General features: G+C 45.2%; 1 protein-coding gene across 1 annotated transcript in view; it reads left to right on the top strand.

Moving 5' to 3' along the window:
• KIAA2012 (KIAA2012 ortholog) overlaps positions 1-23,999 on the top strand; it is a 117,070-nt gene that overhangs the window by 18,623 nt on the left and 74,448 nt on the right. The window contains exons 5-11 of the mRNA XM_032638640.1: positions 1,676-1,818; positions 3,004-3,187; positions 3,795-3,937; positions 6,457-6,625; positions 9,927-10,076; positions 13,512-13,682; positions 16,072-16,182. Coding sequence (XP_032494531.1) covers positions 1,676-1,818; positions 3,004-3,187; positions 3,795-3,937; positions 6,457-6,625; positions 9,927-10,076; positions 13,512-13,682; positions 16,072-16,182 — 1,071 coding nt within the window. The remainder of the gene's footprint in view (positions 1-1,675; positions 1,819-3,003; positions 3,188-3,794; positions 3,938-6,456; positions 6,626-9,926; positions 10,077-13,511; positions 13,683-16,071; positions 16,183-23,999) is intronic.

The following is a 23,999-nucleotide window of genomic DNA, read 5'->3' as shown; positions in this document are numbered from 1 at the left end:
GTAGTAGTGGTGTCTGCGTTCCACTCTCTCTGGGTTGTTGTAAAAAACCATAGGAGAAGACACAGGTAAAAAAGCTCTCTAAGAGCTCTAAATTACTAGCCCCATGCACACTGTTTGGGTAATCTGAACCCATATTTGAGATAGAGAGAGACCAAGTTGTGTGGTCTCCTTTCAACAACTGAAACTTCCAATACCTTGCTTGCAAACCTGTTTCTGTTAAGCATAGATAAATGAGCCACAGATGATGTTTACTGAGAAGGATCTTGGTTTCCCTCACATAGATTGAGTCATATATTCAATATCACCTGGGATACAGCCAAAGGGAAGAATGCCTCTCTATATCCTCTCGCCCCAGAGCACCCTGCCCCAACTTAGCCAGTCTGCCATATAATACCGTTCAGCAGGTGAGTGGCCATTTGGCCAGAGTTTCACTTCCTCTACCCTCAGAAATGCATTCGGCTCCCTGGTGAATCTGACCAGGAAGGATGGCCCTGAAGTCCAGCTTGACCCCAAAGGATCATTCTAGAACACACAGAAAGGTCTTTAGTGCTCCATCCTATATGAAGTTGAGGCTTTCTTGGGAGCAGGCCTAACGTGGCCCTGGGCCACCCCAGATTCAGGGATTCCCTGGGTCACTAAAACCTGAGCAGTCCCCCTGAACCTACGTCTGCATCTGCCCCACCAACACTCTCAGCATCAGCTCAGACCCAAAGTAGCCTTCAGGAGCCAATGGGCAGAGGAAGGGGAGCTGCAGGGAGGGAGTAGTCCCACAGATAAGCACTTGGCTCTTGACCCAGTGACACCAAGGATGAGAATGATGTAAGGGAATGACAAGCGTTGGGGAGTATGGGGGACAGTGAGGCTGGCTGGGAGCCTCCAGAAGCCCAGCGCTCCAACATACACAGAGCCCCTGAGGGCTTCCAACGCCTCTGGTTGAAAGACAGCCCCATTGTTCCACGGAGCTGCAAGCAGAGAGTGGAGGTGTTGCTAAAGCGGCTCCAAACAAGGAAAGTTTGCCAGACTGTTTCAGCAATAAATTTACCTTGAGTAAGTGATGAAAATAGCTGCAGGACCCTTTAAACCATCGATGAAAGATCTGTTAACTATGCTGGAGTCATCTGTTGACTCAGATCCTTCCTGAGGGTTACACAGACAGGGTAAGTGCAGATTGCTAAGCAGTGCATTTGCCTGAGTTTTTCTACAAGTAAATGAACAGCAGACATCCCAGGAAATCAAATGCTTCAGACTGAGCATCTCAGTGACAACAGAGCAGGGCTGCAGGTCACCCCACCATCATCACACCTCTGTTATCCCCTAGTCCCTCACAGTTTACAAAGGGGTGTCATGTTCATGATCTTATTTGAGCCCCAGACAACTCTGCAAGGAAGCGAGAGCAAGAAATCAGTATCCCCATTTTACAGATGAGGAAACTGAGTCCATGAAACAAAGACTCAACCTTGAGCCTCCTGACTCTTAAAGCAGTTCTGTTCCACTGACCTGGGTGCCACTTCCGTGGAGGCACTAGCAGAAATACAGTAATAAGGAGGGAGGAGGAACAAGGGCCTTGATCGACACTTTTGCTCAGAAAAGCAAGAAGGAAGGCAGTTTGGAAGCAGCTAACAGCATCATACCTATCTCTGGGCCTGTGAAGTTGACACACTGTTCACCTTTGCAGGTCAGCAGGGCCTGGATGAAGGGGAAGCTGGGGCTGGTGGACACATGGACCTGGGCTCTGTAGCCAAGAACCATGGCAGCCAGGGGACTCGCTTGCCACCACTCAGGAAGCAGCCCTGGCAGGAAGATGAAACCCAGGCAGAGGTACCATTTCTAATGGGGTCCCCTCTGTCACTATTCTTCTTGACTTTAGAGATAATGCTCCCTCCCTTCACCATTTCTTGGGGTCCTCCAGAGAAGAGAAGAGTACTTTGAGCCTACTGACCCCTGTTTCCCAAAGTGTCACCTGTGGAACCCTAGCATTGCCAGATGCTCCATGCAAAAAAAGGGTTTCTTGGCCAAATACATTTGGGAAATGCAGCACACCATGTCCTCCTCCCAGAGAGTCACAGTGCACATTTGACCATGGACCATAGGTAGTTCTATAGGTAAAGTGGCTGGTTTAGCTTTAACTCATGGTTTTCCAATCTTACTTAACCACAGATCCTCCCTACACTCTTCACCCCATCTAGGCAGCTCTAGTCTTCTCTAGAAAAAAGAGCATTTTGGCCTTAGAGTTGGAAAAGCCTTGTTTTGAGTCCTGCATCTTGCTAGCTGTGGTGACTAACTTAACTAACTTTGAACCTGAATTACCTCTCTTGTAAAATGGAGCTGTTATCATACACACCTCCCAAGGTTGCTATAAGGATTAAATAAGTTAAAATGTAAAAATGCTTTCTAAACTCTAAGGCCCGTGTGTGTGTGTGTGTGTACAAGGTGACAGTGGTTCAGAGAAACGTAGACAACACGTGCTCCTATCTTGAATAAACATGTATGACTTACAAGCAGGTCACACACCAATGAAACAGGAAAGGGGGAGAAGAGAAGTACCACCTAGTGAGAGAGAAGAGACATTTTATGATGGATAAAGACAATGATACTAGCGTGAATATACTTAATGCAGAACTATACACTTAAAAATGGTTAAAATGATAAATTTTATGCTACGTATCTTTTACTACAATAAAAAAAAGTTTGCCAAAAAGAAAAGACAGTGATACTAATGCTTGATTTTTAATTTTTTGATTTTGATTTTTAAATTTTTTGCAAGAAAGCACTATATGTCAGGCATGGTTAAATGTCATTCTCTCTATCACCAATAATAAAATGTTTTATTATAATAAACATCATGAAATATCTTGCCATTATAACCATGTTTTTCTTCCCAGGCTGCTAAGGAGATTTCATCCTTGGAACCACCAGTCTAGCCACAAGGTCTGACTGTTATAGGAACCTGCTCTGTTCCTTTACAAAACCTGTTTTCAGGAATGCGTATCTGTCGTTCCCTAGGACACGTCAAAAGGGAATCACCGTTGCATCCACACTTCAAAGGAAAGCCACCATGAAAAAACACAGCAAACCTCCAGGAGGGCCCTTGGGCATGCCCGCATCGATCATTCTTGGCTCCTGCGTGACAAATCCCACACGACATTCTATGGAGGCGCCTTCCCCAACAGGAAGGCAGATCTCAGCGGTAAGAAGCCAAATATCTTGCTTGTTGATCTCGGTAAACCTGATCCTGCAGAGAGCACTGAGGCAGGCTGAGTGTCACTTCCTCATGCCACTCACCTTAGAAAATAACTGCCAAAGTCCAGCTGGAGGTAGGAATGAGACCAGTCCTCAACCGTACACATTCCGCAGTCAGACTGCCTGCGCTCAAATTACCCCCACTTACTAACTGTGACCTTGGGCAAGTTATTTAATCTTACCGAGGCTCCGTTTCCTCATCTGTAGAATGGGAATAATAATAATACCTCCATAAGGCTATTATGGGGATTCAGTTAATGCATATAAAATACTTTGCATGATTCTTGTCCCATAGTTAACACTTAATACATAGTAACTATTATTATAATCGTTATTATTCTCCCTATCACCTGACTCAACCAACAAGAACCCAACCCAGATAATGAGATTAGGGCTCCCTGAAGCTGCCTCAGCCAAAGCCATGGCTGTCTGAGTGCCTCGGCACTCTCTTTGCCTCTCTTCCCATTAACCCAAAAGTGATAAAAGTTGAAAGTCAACTGTCCATTCCCCACCCCGGCAACTAATAAGTTCTTGTTCCCATCCTGTTTCTACAGACAGACAAGGGAATATGAAACTCCACCAGGGCAGAAGCAGCCACTTGTTCCAGGAGCCTCCTGCTGAAAGGTGTCTTTTCCTTCCTGTAGCGTCTGCCACGGGCTCAGAAAAAAACACATCTGGAGAAGCGAGGAGGAGAAAGGTTGTGTGTGTGTGTGTGTGTGTGTGTGTGTGTGTGTGTGTGTGTGTGCTTTTAAGCATGCGCGCGCTTAAAAGATTCATCTCAATCTAGGAATGAGGTGACTCAAAGGGATGTCTCAGAGAACAGGCCTCACTTGCTTCTGCGCTCACCGGGTGGAGCTGGACTACAGCTGTAGTAATTTACTAAATGTTGAAAATAGTGAAGTACAGGAAATTTCAGCTGCCCCCGATTAAAGCGTTATGGTGTTAACCAAACTTTCTGGTGCCAACAGAATCCTTTTTTCTGTTAAGGGGCTGAGGTTTATCTGTAAGCATGTAAGGACAGAATTTGAGTTTGTATGCAGCTGACCCACTTCACACTCAAAATGCTGGAACCCAGAAATGGTTTTGCTTAATTTGAGGGTCTGTCACCTTTGAAAATGTAGGATAAATTTTGCAGGTTTATCAACCCCCTTCAGAAGTCAGGTACACCTTCCTTAAAGACGTCCTTCGCTGTCTCTGGCCTGGTCCTGCCTTGAAATTCTGTGTGGGTCTTCAGTTTGGTTGGGAGGCACCTGTGCTGAGTGGGAATGAGCAGGGACTCTGGAATGTTCTGCCCGTGGCAGCTGTGTTACTCGAGCCAGTGGCTCACCACTCTGAGCTATAGTGACCTCCTCTGATAATAATAATGCCAGCCTCACAGGGCTGATAGAAGGATGAAAGGAGATGAAGCATTTATGTGAAAGTATCTTGTGTCCAACTGGAAACAACAGCAGTGTTAGTTCGTGGTGGGGATTCGTACCATCTGAAGTGGTCCTGAGGAGCCATGGGCACACCAGGTGGTCCTGGTGCCAGTGAGGGAGGTCGTTTTCAGTCTGTTCAGGATTTTCTCAGATTTTCCATGTCTAAGCTGATCTAAACCTTTCCATTCACACCAGAAGGGCATCTGTCTTCCCAGGTTCCTTTGAACCAGGAGTAAACAGCAGGCCTGACCTGCCAGGGTCACTCAGGCCTAAGGAAAGCCCTCAATCTCACACCCAGTTCAGCCCAGAACCGAGCCAGGCTCAGAGGACAGGAGTCCCTTCCCTCGACCCATGTATATGATTTAGCAGAGGAAAGCAATATTTTCCACTATATTAAAACTCTGTAAATTTTTAATTACAATAGAGAAATTAAGGCTTGGCTTATCAGCCATACCTCACACAAACCATTTGAGTTTCCACATAGATTTCCCAATGCAAACCTTGTCAAACAAAATACACAAGTTCAGTATTCAGAAGAGGGCAGTTGGTGGGCAGCCGGCACCTGGACAGTGGAGGTCTCCAGGGACATAAATATGCTATGTGCATGTGTTGGGTTAATCATTTTCTTAACGTCTCATAATTATACATATTACCCTAATATATTTGGGTGAATTTCCTTCCTCATTCAACTCTAAACACGTTAGGATACTTGTGTGTGTTTCTAATCTTTTTTCTTTTTGAACACTGAAAAAGTGAGAGACATTTTTATTTTTCCTCCTGTGAAACTGAAGTCCCTGAAACCCAGCACACATATACATTTCATAGAACCAAGTTCATATGTTAAAAGCTGCAAACTAAAAGGAGAAATTTTCAGCAACTTCTGAATAATTGGAAACAGGAGACTCTAAGTACTACCCATAGCTCCTTTCTCTCTCTCTCTCTCTCTCTCTCTCTCTCTCCATATACATATACACATACACCACACACACACATATGTTTTGGGGTTTTTTGGACATAAAAAAACTGGGTTACAGTTGTGACTGATTCTGACACACAGTGATTTTTTTCTAGCTATGTTCATATTACAGACGTGTGGAGATGCCTAGGTATTCTGCTAGTGGCAAGATTAGGTATTAAACACTAATGAAAGAAGAGCCTTCTCTCAAAGAAATATCATAGAAAAAAGTCTAGTTCCAAACACTGTTGTAACTACATATAATTAACTCATTTAATCCTCATGGCAATTTATGAGGTGGGAAGTATGATTACTCCCATTTTACAGAGGAAGAAATTGAAGCTTAGAGAGATGACATGAGGAAAGCAAACACAAATGTGTATTCCTACTTTCTGCCCTTTCTTACCTACAGGTTTGCACAGTCCACAATCTGAGCCATACTTTTTTCTCTTAACGACACAAGCCAAGATTTCTCCTTCTCCGGACATGGAAATCTCAGCTCTATCATTTTAATCTGGCTCAGTTTCCCGACTGCAAGAGAAAGACTGTATTTCCTCACAAAGGCTCTTGAATTTACCACATTTATACTTCTAGAGCAATCAGAGGCTAGGTTAATGGGTGCATAACCAAGTTCCCATGAAGCAAAGCAGCCCTACTCTCGTGAGTTGACCGGTTTCCAGGTCTGTCAGCTTTATCTCCCAGCCCTGGGTACAGAAGAGACATTACACTCAGCAGCTTCTGATGCTGGAGATTCAGTAAGATACAATGTCATTTATCCCTTGCAGGCAGCAAGATTTAGATACCTGCCAGATGGGGGTGTGTTTGTTTTTACATTTTCTCCAGGCACCAAAGGCTTTGAAATCACCTCCTGTCTCAGAGGAATCACCCAGAGTCCTGGACCCCCTGAGGAGTCAACTTAAAGCCAATAAGCCCCCAGCAGAGCTCTTCATCTTCCCCATGGAGATTCATTTCCATACCCAACACCCCCCAAAAGGAAAGGCACGAAGAAGAGGTAGGTCCCTGTGACTCGGTCTCCTGAGGGAACCCGGCAGGCCAGGAAGGATTGGGGTATGGGTCCCGCTAACGTAGCCCTCTCCCAAATTGTGGCTGACACTCTTCAGGGTCACCCCCTTGAGAGAACTCTTTTTTAAAGAAAGAAAAAGGATAAGTCTACAAGTAGCTCTCTTCTGGTCATACTCAACTCAATTTTTAAAATATTTATTGAGTCCTCGTCAAGCAGAGCATTTTGCTAAACTGTGGAAGAAAATGGAAGTCAGCCATACACATAAATTAAGTCCAATGCACCGTAGATGTTATAAAGGTGCAAGAATTTTCAGGCAGCTTACAACAAATAAATGCAATATATTAAGAAGGACAAATAAAATTGAAATTGAAAAAATAAAACACCTGGTTAAAAAGAGTAGAGAAATAGATGTTATCAGACATCTGGGATGAATTCATTGCTTTTGGTAAGCACTGGATTTAGATGAGTTACCTGGCAGCCAAGATAAAGAGGATCTTTGGATCTTTGGACCTTTGCTTTATAAAAGAAAGATAAAAGTTTGTCTGAAGAGCCATTTTCCTGATTTTTTGTAATTTATTTTATTGAGGTATAGTTGATTTACATTGTTGTTAATTTCTACTGTACAGCAAAGTGATTCAGTTATACATATATATACATTCCTTTTCATATTCGTTTCCATTACAGTTTATCACAGGATACTGACTATAGTTCCCTGTGCTGTATAGTAGGATCTTGTTGTTTAACCTGTATTATCATATAATATACAAACCTGTATATCATAGTTTACACCTGCTCATTCCAAACTCCCCGTCCTTCCTTTCCCCACTGCCCTCCCCCTTGGCAACCACAAGTCTGTTCTCTATGTCTGTGAGTCTGTTCCATTTTCCTGATTTTGAATTAGGTACCATTATTATGCAATGTTAGATGATTTCTACAATCCTTGTCAGGGAAGAGATTTTGAGCTTCTAAGCAAAGTGCTAAGACAGTACAGGTAAGGGAGAGAGCAATTCCAACTGGGACGTAGAAAGGCTTTTTGAAAGAGGCTTCTGAATGACCGCTCAGCTCACCCTGCACCCTGCACAAGGAGAAGTTCTTTCTGACCTTCCCAAGCCATTCCACATTCTTGCCCCTGGGACTTTTCTGGGCAAGCCGAGACAAAAGGCAACTCTCTAAACAGCTGACTCCAATTTTGAAGAAGTCCTAGTTCTGAGCTTTCTAGAAACTTCAGCAAAAACGGCCACTGATTTCTCAGTTTTCGCTCTACGGCTGTTTGGAATTCTCACTATGAAGAAGAATGTCTGTTAATCTTAAAAGACCAGTCAATGGAAGGGGTCATAAGGGAACTTTCTGAAGTGATGAAAATGTTCTATATCTTGGTTGGTTGCATGTATATATATACATTTGTCAAAACTCATTGAACTGTACACTTAAGATCTGATCTGCACATTTCACTCCATACATTTTAACTTTCAGAAAAAAATTACTTAGCTCCTTAAAAAAAACACATAGTATTACAGTATTTTTAAATGTAGGTTTTTCTTATTATTCAGGTGTGATGAGGCCAATAGAGATCAGGAGACAACTGCCAGTGAAAAGATAGTCTGTTACAGTTCGCAAGAGGAGAGAGCATGCCATGCCCCTTGAGGCCACATGGAGAAGAACCAGGGTCAGCTAGGAAGCAGAAGGGCTGGCGGAGTGGGGATGGGGGGGGCATGTGGGATGGGCAAGAGTCTTTATTGCATTTTTGGCAGGAAGGAATGGGCGAGGCAGGGCAAGCAGGCTAAGCCGGTTTGGGATTGGCTAGTTTGGGCAGGCTCTGTGCATCAGGGCTGTCCCTGGTTGTCTGGTACCTGGCCCTGGGGTCATTAAGGCAGGGGGATAGTGGCCTGGAAGTGTTAAGGAGGTCATGGCTTGGGGGGGGGGGGGGAGGGGCTCTAGATTGATTGGTTTCCATATGAAATGTGCACTTGCAGGTGGTCCTTTACAGTCTCTAGGAACTGGCTAGCCCTGGGAGGGACAGCCTCCCCAGGGTGAGTAAGGTCCCAGATGTCAAAACACTAGAATAAAAAGATATGCTTACTGATTCACTTTGCTGTACACCTGAAACTAACACAACATTGTAACTCAACTATACTCCAATTAAAAAAAAAAAGACATGCTTAATATACACAAAGAGAGGACTATTTGCAGGATTTGGTTAAATCCTGATTATCTCCCATGATGACCCTGGAAGGACGGTCACCAGGCCATCATGGACCAGATTCTTAAACCTATTAGATCCATTGAGCTTGCCAACACTGACAAATGAAAAATAGAAATAAAATATACAGAAAGTGAATCCATTGAGTTCTTCCTTCTTTTGTATGTCAGTGAGGACTCCTTCAGTAACAGGTGTTAGAAGCCTAACTCAAACTCTCGTAAGCAAAAAAAGAAATATATTCACTCATGTAATTGGATAGTGCAAGGACCAGCCAACTCCAGGCTCAGCTGGATCCAGGCCTCAGAAAATGTCCTCTGGGCACTATTTGTCTGAGTCTCTCAGCTCTGTTAGCCTTTCCTCTCAAGCACGTTGTCCCCATGTGGTGGTAAAGATGGCCTCCTGCAATTCCATGACAACTTGTTAACCCCGGTAGAAAGGATATGCCTCTTGGACTTCCCTGGTGGCGCAGTGGTTAAGAATCCACCTGCCAGTGCAGGGGACACAGGTTCGAGTCCTGGTCTGGGAAGATCCCACATGCTGCGAAGCAACCAAGCCCGTGTGCCACAACTACTGAGCCTGCACTCTAGAGCCCACTAGCCACAACTACTGAGCCCATGCACCACAACTACTGAAGCCCCCGCACCTAGAGCCCGTGCTCCACAACAAGAGAAGCCATGGCAATAAGAAGCCCATGCACCGCAAGGAAAGTAGCCCCCACTCACTGCAACTAGAGAAAGTCTGTGCTCAGCAACAAAGACCCAATGCAGCCAAAAATAAATCAATGAATAAATAAATTTATTTTAAAAAAGAAAGGATAATGCCTCTTAAAAGCTCTTGCAAAAAGTACCAAACTTGCCTGTGATTGGCCAGGCTTGGGCTATGTGCCCACCCCGGACCCAGTCACCGTGGCTAAAGCAATGAGGTGCTCTCGTTAGCCAGGCTTCAGTCACTTGCCCATCCCTGGAGTCAGGGAACGGACCACCCAAACCACATGGTCTGAGTGAGAGAAAGATGGGTCCCCAAAAAGAAGAGAGAGCTGGCAAAAACCACAGATGTCTACTACAACTTGGCTTTCTCTTTGTCTCCTAGGTGCTCCTGTTTCTGAGTCAGCACCAGAAACAGAAGAAGAGCCCAGGCCTTTATGGAGGCCTCCCCTGAAGCAGGTGCCCCTGAAAAGGCCAAGGGAATTAACAGTACATCTCCCAGTAGACACAGGGAGGGACACACTCTTGCCTCAAGGTAGCTATTCCTTCCCTCCAGCAACCCACAGGGATCTCAATCCAAAGGAGAGCCAGGCAAGACACATCAGGGTCCTCAGCCATGAAAAGGAGGCTAGAGGGACTTCCCTGGTGAAGCAGTGGTTAAGAATCCGCCTGCCAATGCAGGGGACACGAGTTCGAGCCCTGCTCTAGGAAGATCCCACATGCCTTGGAGCAACTAAGCCCGGGCACCACAACTACTGAGCCTGTGCAGTACAGCCCACGAGCCACAACTGTGGAGCCTGCGCTCCTAGAGCCCGTGCCCTGCAACAAGAGAAGCCACTGCAATGAGAGGCCCACACACCACAACTCATCGCAACTAGAGAAAGCCCGTGCTGAGCAACGAAGACCCAACGCAGCCAAAAATAAATAAATAAATAATTTTTTTAAAATAAAGAGGCTAGAAGGGAGGCCACTCCTCCCCGGCCACTTGAAGATGGCTTCTGCTCAGGCAGCAGCTGCTTTAACCAAAGTGCTGCAGTGAAACCAACTTCCTGTCTACCTCACAAGTTACTTACTCACTAAATCAAACCCCCTACTAATATTTCCTGGTTGCAGATGTAAAACAGCACCAAACTTACTACGTATTTGCTGCACGCTCTATAGTTTCTCCCATGTTTTTAACCAATGGAATTTCATTTCTAAGCTATTTGGGACTATTCATGAGAAGTTCATAATATCAACAAAAGGCATCACTCCAGTTTTTCAAAACATCTGAAATTATACATGTGAGTGCATCAAAGTGTATATTTTTATGTGTTGATAGGTTGGAAATAATGGGCCATATTTAGAAAGCTCTATATTTTCACAAAACTGAAGCTCCTTCCCCAAGGGCAAGATGACAGTATCACAAATGCTAGGTGATCTCTGAGTGGTGGTAATCGGAAGAAGTAGAAGGATGAACATTCATATTTAAGGAGTTCTTCCTCAGTGACAGGCACTGGCCTCAGGTTTTAACACATCTTATCTCATTTACTTCTCACAACAGTCCTACCCTCATTTCACAGATCAGAAATCTGAAGCCCTGGGAGATGAGTGACTTGTTTGAGGTCACACAATTATAAGTGGTCTCGCTGGGCTTGGAGCTGAGGCCTTCCAGTGTCAGAATCTGTGCTCTTATTCATTATACTGCACGGCCTCTCAGAATAAAAAAAAAAAAAATGAACCCAGGTCAGGATGTTCTTGAGACATTTCCATTTTGAGAACATCCTTTGATTAACGAGGCAGGCGCTTGTTTACCATATCTCTTAAGTGAGAGTTAATCATCCTAAAGACTTTGAAGTTTTTTTAAAATATCCACATATGGGGACTTCCCCAGTGGTCCATTGGTTAAGAATCCGCCTTCCAGTGCAGGGGACGTGGGTTAGATCCCTAGTCAGGGGACTAAGATCCCACATGCCGCGGGGCAACTAAGCCTGCGCGCTCTAAAGCCCGCGTGGCACAACTAGAGAGAAGCCCATGTCGCAGTGAAGATCCCGCGTGCTGCAACTAAGACCCGATGCAACCAAATAAATAATAAATAAATAAATAATAATTTTTTTTTTTTAATCCTCATACGGCAAGGGTCACTCTACGTGCAGACAGGTAAGAAAGCAGCTTAGCCCCTGTGCACCACAACGTCGGGGGCACCGCCTGAGCCACCAGGAGGGATGGGCAACACCAGGGAATTTCATCTTTGGTGCTGCTCACCTCACACTGCCCTCCACTTGTTTTGAGCTGCCATGTCCCCTGGGGACCCAGTATCTAGAGCCTGTCCATCCTCTGCTACCCTGCCAGGAGGAAGCTGGGCTAAGAAGTCCCTGGTAGCTTGGTTAGTTCAGTGTGTGACTCAACTGGGTAGTAGATGCATTAAAAAAAAAAAAAAAAAAGGTCTAAAGAGGCAAGATTTTCATGGCAATCTTTCTCACACAGGGGTCCCTGGAGCAAGGGTGTTTAGAACTAGTAAGCGGGACTCTCATCGCCCCAGAGGTTGCACAGACCCATTTACGTGCTTAGCTCTGGATTGTTTCACTTCTCATATCATAAAAATGAAGCCAGATTTTTTATACGCACATACACACATACATATTTTATTTTATTGCTGAACCATCCGAGACTAAACTGCAGACTTTGTACATTTCATCCCTTATCAGCACGTATCTCCCAAGAGCAAGGATATTCTCCTTGTAACCACAGTACAATGATCACATTCAAGAAAATTAACATTGATGTAATACTCTTTTCTAATATATAGTCCACATTCAAATTTCTCTAATTACACCAGTAATATTCCTTACAGTTGTTTTTTTTTTCCCCCAATCAATCCAGGATTCCACTCAGAATCATACATTGTATTTAATTGTCACATCTCTTTAGAATCTTTTCATCTAGAACACTTCCCCAGTCTCATTTTTCATGACACTGACATTTTTGAAGAGTTTAGGCTAGTTGCTTTACAGAATTATCCTCAATTTAGGTTTGTTTCCTCATGATTAGATTCAGATCAAACATTTTTGGCAAGAATGGCATGTTGGTGACGTGTGCTTCTCAGTGCATTACATCAAGGGACACAAAATATCCCTTTATATTAATTCCCTTTGTTATAAGTTGTTCCATTATAAGTGATGTTAAATTTCATTATTTGGTTAAAGAGATGTCTTTCTCCATTGTTAAGACACCTCTTCCCTTTGTAAATAAGTAGCTTGTGATACTTGGAGACTGTGTGTGAAGCCAGCCTTTAAACACAAACACCAAGAGTGTGTCGAACATGAAATAAAGACCACTCTCTCTGAGATTAAGACAAGGTCCCAATCACTTTTAGATTACCCTCTAAAAATTAGGTTTTGCCCTCCCTAGAGCAGCTCCTAGAGCAGAGCCTGTTTTGGGAAAGAGTGAGAGAAAGAACAAAATGGAGGTCAAGACGTGCTTTGTGTTTATCATCCATCCTGTTACCCTCTAACTACCATCTAGAAGGGGCTACTTTGTACTTTATGACCTGGAGGAGCCATGAGATCACTGGTTCTGCTTAGAAAAATTGCTTTGTGGTTGGAACTCTGCAGCCAATAGTCCCATGAGCTTTAACGCTGGGGTCTCCCCAGTTAGGGAAGGACCTTGCAGCCCCCCTAGTCTATCTCCTATCTCAGGAGCCCATCAATAGGATGAGGATAACAACAACCACTGTTCAGTTCCTCCCAGTTCTTGGAGGTTCCCCAACAGTAGGGCTGCTATTCTAGCCAAGAGTAATCCCACCTTGGCTGTGGGAGATACCCGGCCTCTGCTCCTTAGCAGGGCTGGAAAAGAGAGACAAACTTGAGAATGAGGGGAATAAGTGATCCTAGACACTAGGAGCTACATCAACAGAATTAGAAAAGAGGTTCCTTCACTTTCTTACTGATCCAAATTCTCACTCATACTTTTTCTCCTTTTGCTTTTGAAGAGGATGATGCTCCAACCCAGGATGGCACCCCACCACTGTCCCTGACGGAAGGAAGAAAAGGTCCAGAGAGCCAGAGGGGCCTGGACAGCCCCAGGACATCAGGCCACAGCAGCCCCATGGGCCCCCTACATGTGAGACAGGCCGGCGGGGCACTCCCAGCAGCAGGACAAGGTAATCGCTCCCGGGGTGCATGGATGCACCCTCTTGGCTTGTCTGTGGCTCTGGGCTCATTTTAATCATCTTCCAGGGCCACACATAAGCTGTCTGAAAGCCACCCCATTGAAAAAGGGAAATCAGCAGTGTTTCCAATGCTGTCAGTGGGATTAACGGTCACCACGCATATTCCTCAAGAGCCAGTACATGTTTTAAGGGTTTTCTGCACCAACAGGCACTGCCAAGCTGTTCTGTGCTTTCCTCGCTCCCGGCTGCAGCGTGTGATGACACAGCCCCCTGCGCTCATCAGGGAGACTCGCTACTGGGCTTACCAGGCATTCTCAACACCGAGCCATAACCCTGCACGGGGCAAGGGAGCCTGGGGACGCTGCCAACAGGAAGAGTCCCCGGGGAGGAGTCACCCTCCGGCCCAGGGCAGAGCCTGAGGCCTGTGCACAGAGAGAAAAGGAATCTGGATTTCTACTGAAGGATGAGGCAGGCAGGGCCACACCCTCTATGACTTAGCCCCACTCAGAGTTCTTATCCTTAAGAGCCAACAGTCCAGGAGGAAACTAAGACAGTGCAATAACAGCTTCCACGGGGTCTTTGATCTAAATGCAGCACATAAAGCAAAAGTTGCTTAGGGTCCAAATTACCCCTGAAAATCCCTTAGGGAGGGGCCATGCTGGAGACCAACAAACCATTTTCTAGAAAGTGCAGCCCAATCAGCTGTTCCTCCCTCATCGGGTGATGGGTGGCTTTCTCTGATTGAGCACCAGATGAAGGAGCTGGTGTGTGTTTGGGTGCCAGACAATGTGAACAAAGTATCTCTGTTAACAGCAGAATCACACTCAGGGCCTAGAGAAGCTCACACTCGAGAGGAATGTGGCAACTGAGAGCTACCAAGAAGACAACAGATACCACAGCTTTCGTCCCATCCCAGGCTCGCTCAGAGACAGATGCCTCACTATTTAAATCCTGCTCGCCTGTGTTCCCCCTGCCTCGACCCAAGCATTTATTTATATTTGAAGCCTTGTAAGCATAAATTCAATACATGGATCAATAATTCCATATGTGCTTGCAGTTCCTCTGTTTAAGGCTGGAATGGTCAAAGTCAAATTCTCTCTCTCTCTCTCTCTCTCTCCAAAGAAACTTACAAACTATTTCCAAATGGAACCTTTCTCTTACAACCTCCTCCCTTTTATATTTGCATGGCAATGATGCTCTCTTAATTTTGAGCTAATGAACTGAACTTTAGGTACAGTAGCGTCACCACCAAGGGTATTCCTAGGAGGTTGCATTGCCCAGAACAAATCACACCAAACACACACACACACACACCCCGAATTAGACACCCTTACAAAAGGAGAACCTGATTAGAATGAATGCCAGGGCTGTGACTATGATGAGTGCAGCCTGAAGCCTCAAGTGTGTAGGCTGAGTGTGTGTAAATGAATGTGTGTATGGGGGTACACGTGTCTTAGGGTATGTGTGTGCTTATATAGCTATGGGAGTACATGTGTATACTTGTGTGCTCGTGTATGTATGTGTGATTATGCAGGCATGCAGGCCTGCCTGTGAACAAGTACACATGTGTTGCTGTGTGTCCTTCTTCATGTGTGATACATGTGTGTCCTTGCAGGCACACCTACATATGTGTGCATGCCTTGTGAGTGTGTATATATGTACGTGTGAGTGCACACCTTAGTGTAAGTATGTGTGAGTGTTTCCATGTGTGTGTGTGATGCCTCTGTGTATATGTGTGTTTACACACTTGTAAGCATCCACTGTGGCTGATTGCCAGCTCTACTCCTGACCCTTTTGCCTTGGAAATGGGGAAGGTAAAGTTATAGAAACACCCTCAATCTTTCTAAGCAACTGAGAGAAATAGAGCTTCCTTCTCCTCCTTGGCCTGAGCCCCTTGGAGTCACTAAGCAGTCCCAGCATTTGAACCACAGGGCACAGCTGTGCCACTGAGTACTGCACAAAGGCATGTGATAGAGCAGGAAGCAGAGGCTGGAACCACCGAGCCCTGTGCCCAGGAGCTGGGCTGCACACACTTGGAGGATGGGGCTCCTTTCCTTCACACAAGGTGCCCCCTCCAGGTTCACCTTGTCCCTGGAGGGCTGCCTGAAACCAGAGGATTCCCCCTTTTCTAGACCTTCACAGAAGGCACGTCGTAGGCTATGGCAGCCCCGCCCTGTTCATCCCACACTGACTCCAGATGATGGGGCGTGAACCCTGGCCCTGCTCTGCCGAATCCCAGGAGTGGGGCTGGCCCTGCACCCTGGCAAGCACCTGAGCACACGGGCATCTGCCCGCTGGGGATTCAGGGAGCACGGTCCAGGTTCAGCCTCCCTCCCCTGCACTGGTGCTAACACTGCCCATGTTTGTGCTTATTTTCAAGAAAAATCCAGAGACCCCACACTGGGACACTTCTTGCTGGGTCCAAATGCAGAAAACAGCTGCCTGTTCCTCCCAAGGCCTACCCAAACCGAGGAGCTTCTGTCGGGTGAAGGTAAGATGATACATCCCAGGTCAGCCTCGCTTTCTTGGGGGAAGATTTTACCTGCAGCTTCCAAAACTCCCCAGCAGCAGAGACATCATTAAAAACAGATGCAAGTCAACCAGTTTCTCCCCTCTCACTGAACCCAGGGATGCTTCTGTAGCTCAGACACAATAACCCAATGTCTGCATAGCAAGTTTCCTCTTGCTGGAGCATCTGGAGAGAGACGTTCCCATGGAATGGCTTGGAGGAGGCCTAATGTGCCGTGCTGATGTCTTGATGAGGATGATAAAGCCCTCTTGGTATTTGCCCAAACTAAACTCTGCCTTTTCTCTTCTTTCCAACCACCCTCCAGAGGTGGAGGTGGCTAACTGGTAATCCAATCAGTTATCCTTGTTATGTGTATTGGTTCATTGCTGTGAATCATCTGGCTCCTGACAGATATCAAGGCCGTTTCCAAAAACCCTTCTGGCATGTTCACTTTTTGGAAAAGGGATGCTGGCTCTGGGCAATAACCATCTTGCAAAGGAAAAAAAAAAAATGAAGTCAGAGGGTGATGAGCGTCAACCACCCAGGAGCCATCATGATGTGTATGCATGAGTCGTACAGCCAGCAGGCCTCTTAATGAGGGAGATTAAAATCTGCACTCGTTTGGTGGGTGATGTCATGACTGCCTCAACAAAAAGAACATGGAATCAGAGCCAGGAGATTGAGTAGCCCTGGCTTGTCCTCTGTGTTGTCAGATGACTTTGGGTCAACCCTTCCTTGTGTCCAAGGTTCCTCCTCTCATTCGAAATAAGGGGATCGACTCCACCACCAGCAGCTATGGACTATTGCTGCATTTTATGTGTTGTCTCTGTTGCTGTGGAAGTAGCCATTTAGTACATGGATTTCCAGAAACCAGAATGCATTCGGTTCCAAATCCAGCATTAAAGAACTTCCATCACCACTTGGGCTGTCCCATGATATGAGTATAAAAATAACTTGGTTCTGAACTGGCGGAAGCAGGAGTGAGACAGGTGGAGGCCACTGTCACTGTGACACAGCTGGTACAACAGCTGGAACGCAAACACGATTCTGTTCACCTGCTGCACATTTGTCCGCTCTCTTCCAAGAGAAATAGCTCCCCTTTGGGCAAAGCAAAAGCCAGAAGCAGAAGAGGAAATATTTAAGTTCCATGTTTAAGTTTGTTGTCATCTCGTCAGTATCATGTTTCAGTCACTTCGGCATCCTCAGCACTTAGCACAGTTCCTGACGCAAACAGAGCAGGATCACAGTAAATGTTCATTGAAAATCTTTCAATAATTTCCACACAAAAGAAAGAAAGAGAGAAATGAAATTTATGCTGAATAAATCGAGACTTGCCTGCCATCTTGTCTTAGTCCCATGAACAATGTATTTAATCCTACTTGCCTCTCAAATCTAAAGGCATTCACTGTGAGCTTGCTGAATAAATGAACAAATGAATCATCCGTCAATCAGTCAGTCAGTCAATGGCCTCTCTCTAGCCTGTCCTCCATATACAGCTGCTGGACCTCCAGCCTCAACCATGATTGCATAAGGCCCTCGGAGGCAGGCAGAACCTTAACCCACATCTCCCTACAAGCGCCCATAGAACAGGCCCAGCTTTCTAAGAGTCTCTGTTAATGGGAAAGCCCTGTTTTGTTTTGCTTTGGGAAGCAGGATACTGAAAAACATTTTCAACTCCTGCAAAGGATTTGCTCCACCCACACCAAATTCTTTGCAGCTGTTTGTTCAAATGTATCTTGATCACCATCCCCACCCTACTCTTCCAGTCTCATCTCCCACTATATCAGGCCCACCCTTTTCTCATCTGTCTGATGGCCCAAACATTCAGTCTTCCTTCTCTTATATCCCAGCCTTTGCCCAAGTTGCCCTCAAATATTTAGAATCATTTTAAGTTCCAGGGGAAGGTTCATCTTTTCTGGGATATTTTTTTTTTTTTTTGTGGTACGTGGGCCTCTCACTGTTGTGGCCTCTCCTGTTGCGGAGCACAGGCTCCGGGCGCGCAAGCTCAGCAGCCACGGCTCACGGGCCCAGCTGCTCCGCGGCATGTGGGATCTTCCCGGACCGGGGCACGAACCCGTGTACCCCGCATCGGCAGGCAGACTCTCAACCACTGCGCCACCAGGGAAGCCCTGGGATATTTTCCTCAATAAATCCACTTCATCTCACTGAACTGCTACGATGTAGCTTTCACCCATTTCTCTCTCTCAATCCCACTTTTGTGATTACTGTATTTATATGCATCTGTTTGTTGTTTAGCTCCCAAATATATTAGAAGAGTCCTAGAGATCCTCTTATCTTTATCATATGTCCAAGAAATGCGTGGACAGAATACCCCAGGTGCCATAAAGGAAAGTTTGGGGGGGAATCATAGTTGTGGTTTTTTAATTTAAAAAAATCTTGGGTTAAAGCAGAAATATGATCTGTCTGATCATTCTGAGACTTTCAGACTCTGCCAACATCTACATGGAAATAAATTCTTGAGCAATTAGATCATGATATCTTGCTTTCAGATAGCATAGAAGAATGAGTATAAACCTTCAGAAGAAAAAAAAAAAGATGTGAAGACTTGAGCTGGAATTCGACCCTCTTGGTCACGTTGGGATATTGCAACACTTAGAAAATTCAAAGGCTTAAGAAAGGAAAATTTAACTTGGAAGGATACAAGTCAAAACACTGGAACATTGGAGTTGCTTATCCTTGATTCAAATCCTTCATCTATTCTCCTAGTCACAGTGGAGCAACAGAAGTTTTCTTTCAGAAGTTCTTTTATTCAGAAGTTCTTTATTGCAAGAAGCTCAAGAATGTCTGTGCCAGTGGTTCGGTTTGGGACTCCAGGTCCCATGCAAATTTGAATTCTTCATCTCTTTCAGAGTTTCCAGTTGACACCTGCTCTTGTCCTAAAAGGATTTTTACCCCCAAAACTTGCCTTGTTTCTTGGTCATTTAATTAGCATCCTTCTCTCTTGCAACTCTTTCTTGGTAAGGTGGTTTTAAAATATGTCTACAAATTCTTTGACACTTGTTCTTTCAAAAGGGGGAGCCCAATTCTCCTCCCCTTGAGTGTGTGCTGGACATAGTGGCTCACTTCTGATAAATATAGAATATGACACAAGTGACAGTGTGTGACTTCTGAGATGGTCCAACCCCAGGGAAATCTCCAGATGATTGCATCCCTGATTGGCATTGTGACTGCAGCCTCACAAGAGACTGCACCGGAATCACAGGCCTAAGCCCCTCCCAGATTCCCATAGAAACTATGTGAGATATAGTAAAGGTTTATTGCTTTAAGTCACTAGATTTGGGCGTAATTTGTTTTCATAATAGATAATATACTGGTGTCATTTCCTGATGGTCTACAATTTGGTAAACAGAAAAATGAAGGGTCCAAGAATATCCCAGCTGGTCTCAAAACACTGATTATTTAGGGGCAAACATATGCTAAGTGGTTGACTTTCTCTGTGTTGTCCCATTTGTCATTTGTGATAATGTTGGTCGTGGGGACTCATGAGGAAAAGGATCCTTCCATGTTGATGGGATATTTGACAGAGTATGATTTTCCTTGAGTAGCCTTTCTCTTAGCAGCTGTTGCTTTAGTGAAGATGCCTAGAGATTTAAAAGTGAAGAAGCCCAGGGCTTCCCTGGTGGCGCAGTGACTTAAGAATCCGCCTGCCAATGCAGGGGACAGGGATTCAAGCCCTGGTCTGGGAAGATCCCACATGCAGTGGAGGAACTAAGCCCGTGAGCCACAACTACTGATCCTGCGCTCTAGAGCCCATGAGCCACAACTACTGAGCCCGTGTGCCACAACTACTGAAGCCCATGCGCCTAGAGCCCCTGCTCCCAACAAGAGAAGCCACCGCAATGAGAAGCATGTGCACCGCAACGAAGAGTAGCCCCTGCTCGCCGCAACTAGAGAAAGCCTGCGTGCAGCAACAAAGACCCAACGCAGCCAAAAATAAAATAAATAAAATAAAATAAATTAATTTTTTTTTTTTTGCGGTATGCGGGCCTCTCACTGTTGTGGCCTCTCCCGTTGCGGAGCACAGGCTCCAGACGCGCAGGCTCAGCGGCCATGGCTCACGGGCCCAGCCGCTCCGCGGCATGTGGGATCTTCCCGGACCAGGGCTCGAACCTGTGTCCCCTGCATCGGCAGGCGGACTCTCAACCACTGCGCCACCAGGGAAGCCCCCAATAAATTAATTTTTTTAAAAAGTGAAGAAGTCCATTAGATGAGACAGCATGAAGAAGAAAGAACTTTGGACTAAATATCCAAAGTCTTGGGTTTTATTCTCAGCTCTACCACCCTGATTTCTGTGATCACTGGCAAATAAATCTACTGCTTTGGAGCTCAGCTTCTCCATATGGAGAAAGAGGACCTGGGATTAGATCCAATCCTCCCAGTGTATATCCCATAGAACTCCAAGTCCTCAGAAGGTTACCAGGCATTCTGTTAAAAAAAAAAAAAGTTCCGAGGCCAAATAAGTTGGAAACCAGTAAGCTAAAGCGAAGCACATTCCTTACTGCAGGAGCCTTTACTGTGTTAATATGGATTATGGTTCCTCAAGATGCGGATATGCAATGTTTCCCAAACTTATTTGACCACTGAATTCTTTCTTGTTTTTAGTAAAGCATTATGTGCATCTAACTAGTTTTTGGAACACACTTTGGAAAACACCAAACATTATTTCTAAAGTTCTTTCCAGTTGTAATGCTGTATGTTACTAAATAACCCCCTTTCCCAAGGAGACTCTCTCCGTAGAGCAGTTCTGTTGTCTAAGTCCTGAAGCAGGATCTCAGTCATTCAATAATTCATTCCTGTTCTTGCTTTCATTTTCCAAACATCAGTTCTGAATCACTGAGTCCACAATCCCTCCATCTTCAGGTAAAAAGAAGTAGAGGAAGGTAGGAGGAAGCCTGGGTGGCAATAAAGCCCTTTTGCCCAATCAGTGTTTGTTAATAATCCATACGCAATTATGTTGGTGGATTTACCAGTTCTCAGATGTTGAAATAAAGAAAAATATGGCTGGATATGGTCGCTTGGTACCCAGCATTTCCTTCCAGTGCCCTCCTGTACTGCAAAGGCTGGAAGGCTAAAAACTACATTTCCCAGATAACCTTTGCAGTTAGGGGGTGGGATGCAGATGCGGTTCTGCCAAATAGATGCATTTGCATGAGATTTGAAGCGCAGGAGTGAGGCGGAGGCACTTTGCCTACTTACCCTGGCAAGCGAGCTCGTGAAGACTGTCAAGAGGCAGTTGCTGCAGCAACTCTGTAAGCACCAAGTTCTCTATAGTAGCTCCATTTCTTCTTAAAATACCTTGGTGGTTTCTGTTCTCCACTGAGTCCTGACCCATATACTCTCCTCCCCTTGCAGAAGTTGTGGGGGATTCCCATGAGGCTCGGCATGGGGCTAATTTGGGTCTGTCACATGGACCACAGGGCAGTGATATGTCTGTTTGTCAGGACTTCAGAGGGAAGCGGGGTTCTTTCCCTCACCACAGTGAACCCAGCACCGCATCAGCAGCCCACACTGGAAGGTGTTCTGATGGCCACCTGCAGAGAGCCACTAAAAACCACTGGGGAGTCTTCTTTCCTTTGACAGAAACCGCTCATGATTCCTACAAGTACAAAGACTCCCCTCCCTCGTATTTGGCTGAAAATGTGATATTATCGCCACTTTATGCCTTCCAAAGAAGAAAAATGTCAAAAATAATAGTTCTCTTTGAATCCGCTGAAAATTCTTTTTTTTAAGAAAAAAGTCAATATGAAGTGTTGAAGAATATTTAATTCCTCTTTATTTTTTGCACATGTACTTATATTGTTTCTTACAGAGCCTGTAAAGCTGTAAATTCTACCTCCCTCGCATTTTTTCTGTTCCAGAGAACCTTAGAGTTGAGATGGAATGTAGGCAGCACCTTCATCAGCATTTAAGCAGGGGAAGCATTTTATCAAACAGACTTTCTGAGGACACCTATAGATAAAATGGATAAAAGCAGAGCTGCCTGGTTAAAGTAGGGATGGTCTGACTGTGTCCCGCAACAACTTCTTCAGAGCCCAGCTAATTCTTTCCCTCCTGAAATGATTCCTGGCTGTGGGGTCTATGCAGTCACTAGAACTATGAGACCACAGTTTGAAAACTCTCCTTTTATGGATAAGGAAACTGAGGCCCAGAGAGGTACGGTGACTTGCTCAAAGTCACACAGCTTCTATGCAGCAAATCTAAGGCTCAAACCCAGATCTTCCTGTACCTACTTAGGCCAAAGCTCTTCTCACTAGAACTTACTGCCTCTAGGCCCTCTTGTCCAGGTTTCTAGGCTTCAAGGACTAGCTGCAGTCCCACCTTCATTGTACCACCTCACCTGACCACCTCAGCCCACATTGATTGCTACTATCTTAGGTCAGCAGTAATTCTTACTACCTGGGTCTCTCACCAGGTACTCCCTTACTTCCTCTATCTTTTTTACTCTTTTTCTTCATCCTCCTCCAAGATCTCCTATGGATAGATCCCCCTCCTTGACTTCTGAATATCCCAGAGAACATCATAGGTACTCCCAGAACGTTGCCCATAAATATTGATTGAAACTGTCAGTAGCAAAGACTTACTTGTTCCCCAATATCCATTTTTCCATTACTCCTGTTACTAGCAGAATCCCCTACCTTGAAGTTTAGTTGAACACATGGCTAGTTGGCTAGAAATTATATTTCCCAGCCTTCCTTGCAGCCAGGTATGGTCACATAACTGATGTGGCTGATGAAATGTGAACAGAAGTAACTTGTGCGACTTCCAGGTCATTTCCTTAAAAGGAAATCACTGGGGACTTCCTTGGTGGTGCAGTGGATAAGAATCCATCTGCCCATGCAGGGGACACAGGTTCGATCCCTGGTCCGGGAAGACCCCACATGCCGCAGAGCAACTAAGCCCAGGAAGATCCCACATGCCACAACTACTGAGCCTGCATGCCAGGCTCTGCAACAAGAGAAGCCACCGCAATGAGAAGCCCGCACACCACAACGAAGAGTAGCCCCCGCTCGCCACAACTACAGAAAGCCCACGCGCAGCAACGAAGACCCAAAACAGCCACAAAAAAAAAATAATTTTTTTTAAATTTTAAAAAGAAACCATTGGACTTGGTTGTAGTGGTGAAGTAGCTTCAACCACGTGGAAGAGGGGAATACTCTAGGGGATGATGAAGCCATAAGATATAAGGAAGCACAGTGCCCAGATACCTTCAGGGAGCAGAGCTACCCTGGGCTACCCCCTTCCCTCTAGACTCTTACCTGAAACAGAAATACATGTTTATCTTTCTGAGTCTCTTTGTTGCAGCATATAATGCAACTATATATTCTTTCTTAATCTGGACAAAGCAAACCTAACAGATTTTTCTGATGAGCATGTTTTTGAATCCTCCATTGTGCTCCATTCTATCACACGTGCATTTTTCATTTTAAACTGCAATTACTTAAACTCTTCCCCTATCCTTCTAAATTAATTTCCCAAAGTAGGAGTATAGTCTTTTCCCCCTTAGGCTATGCATTAAGTGAGGCTTTCTTTTCACCATACTTTGTAATGTCTAGGGTACAGTATTTCTACTTCCCACATCTTTGCTCTGCACAGCACCTTGCCCTTCCTCCTACCACCTAAGAAGAAAAGAGGGTCAGACTAACAGGTGAAGTCTACAAGGTGTCTGTGTGTTCTGTGTAGCTTCAGAGTTAGATTGAAATTGCCAGGCACAGATTTAGTCTTGTCATTTTGTTTACACATTGGGGAAAAAGGATTCAGTTTATTAAACGTTTCATGTA

This window comes from Phocoena sinus, chromosome 7, assembly GCF_008692025.1.
Source record: "Phocoena sinus isolate mPhoSin1 chromosome 7, mPhoSin1.pri, whole genome shotgun sequence".
NCBI classification, from domain to species: domain Eukaryota; kingdom Metazoa; phylum Chordata; class Mammalia; order Artiodactyla; family Phocoenidae; genus Phocoena; species Phocoena sinus.
Note: the sequence above shows the minus strand (reverse complement) of the source record. Positions and strands in the feature narration are given on the sequence as shown.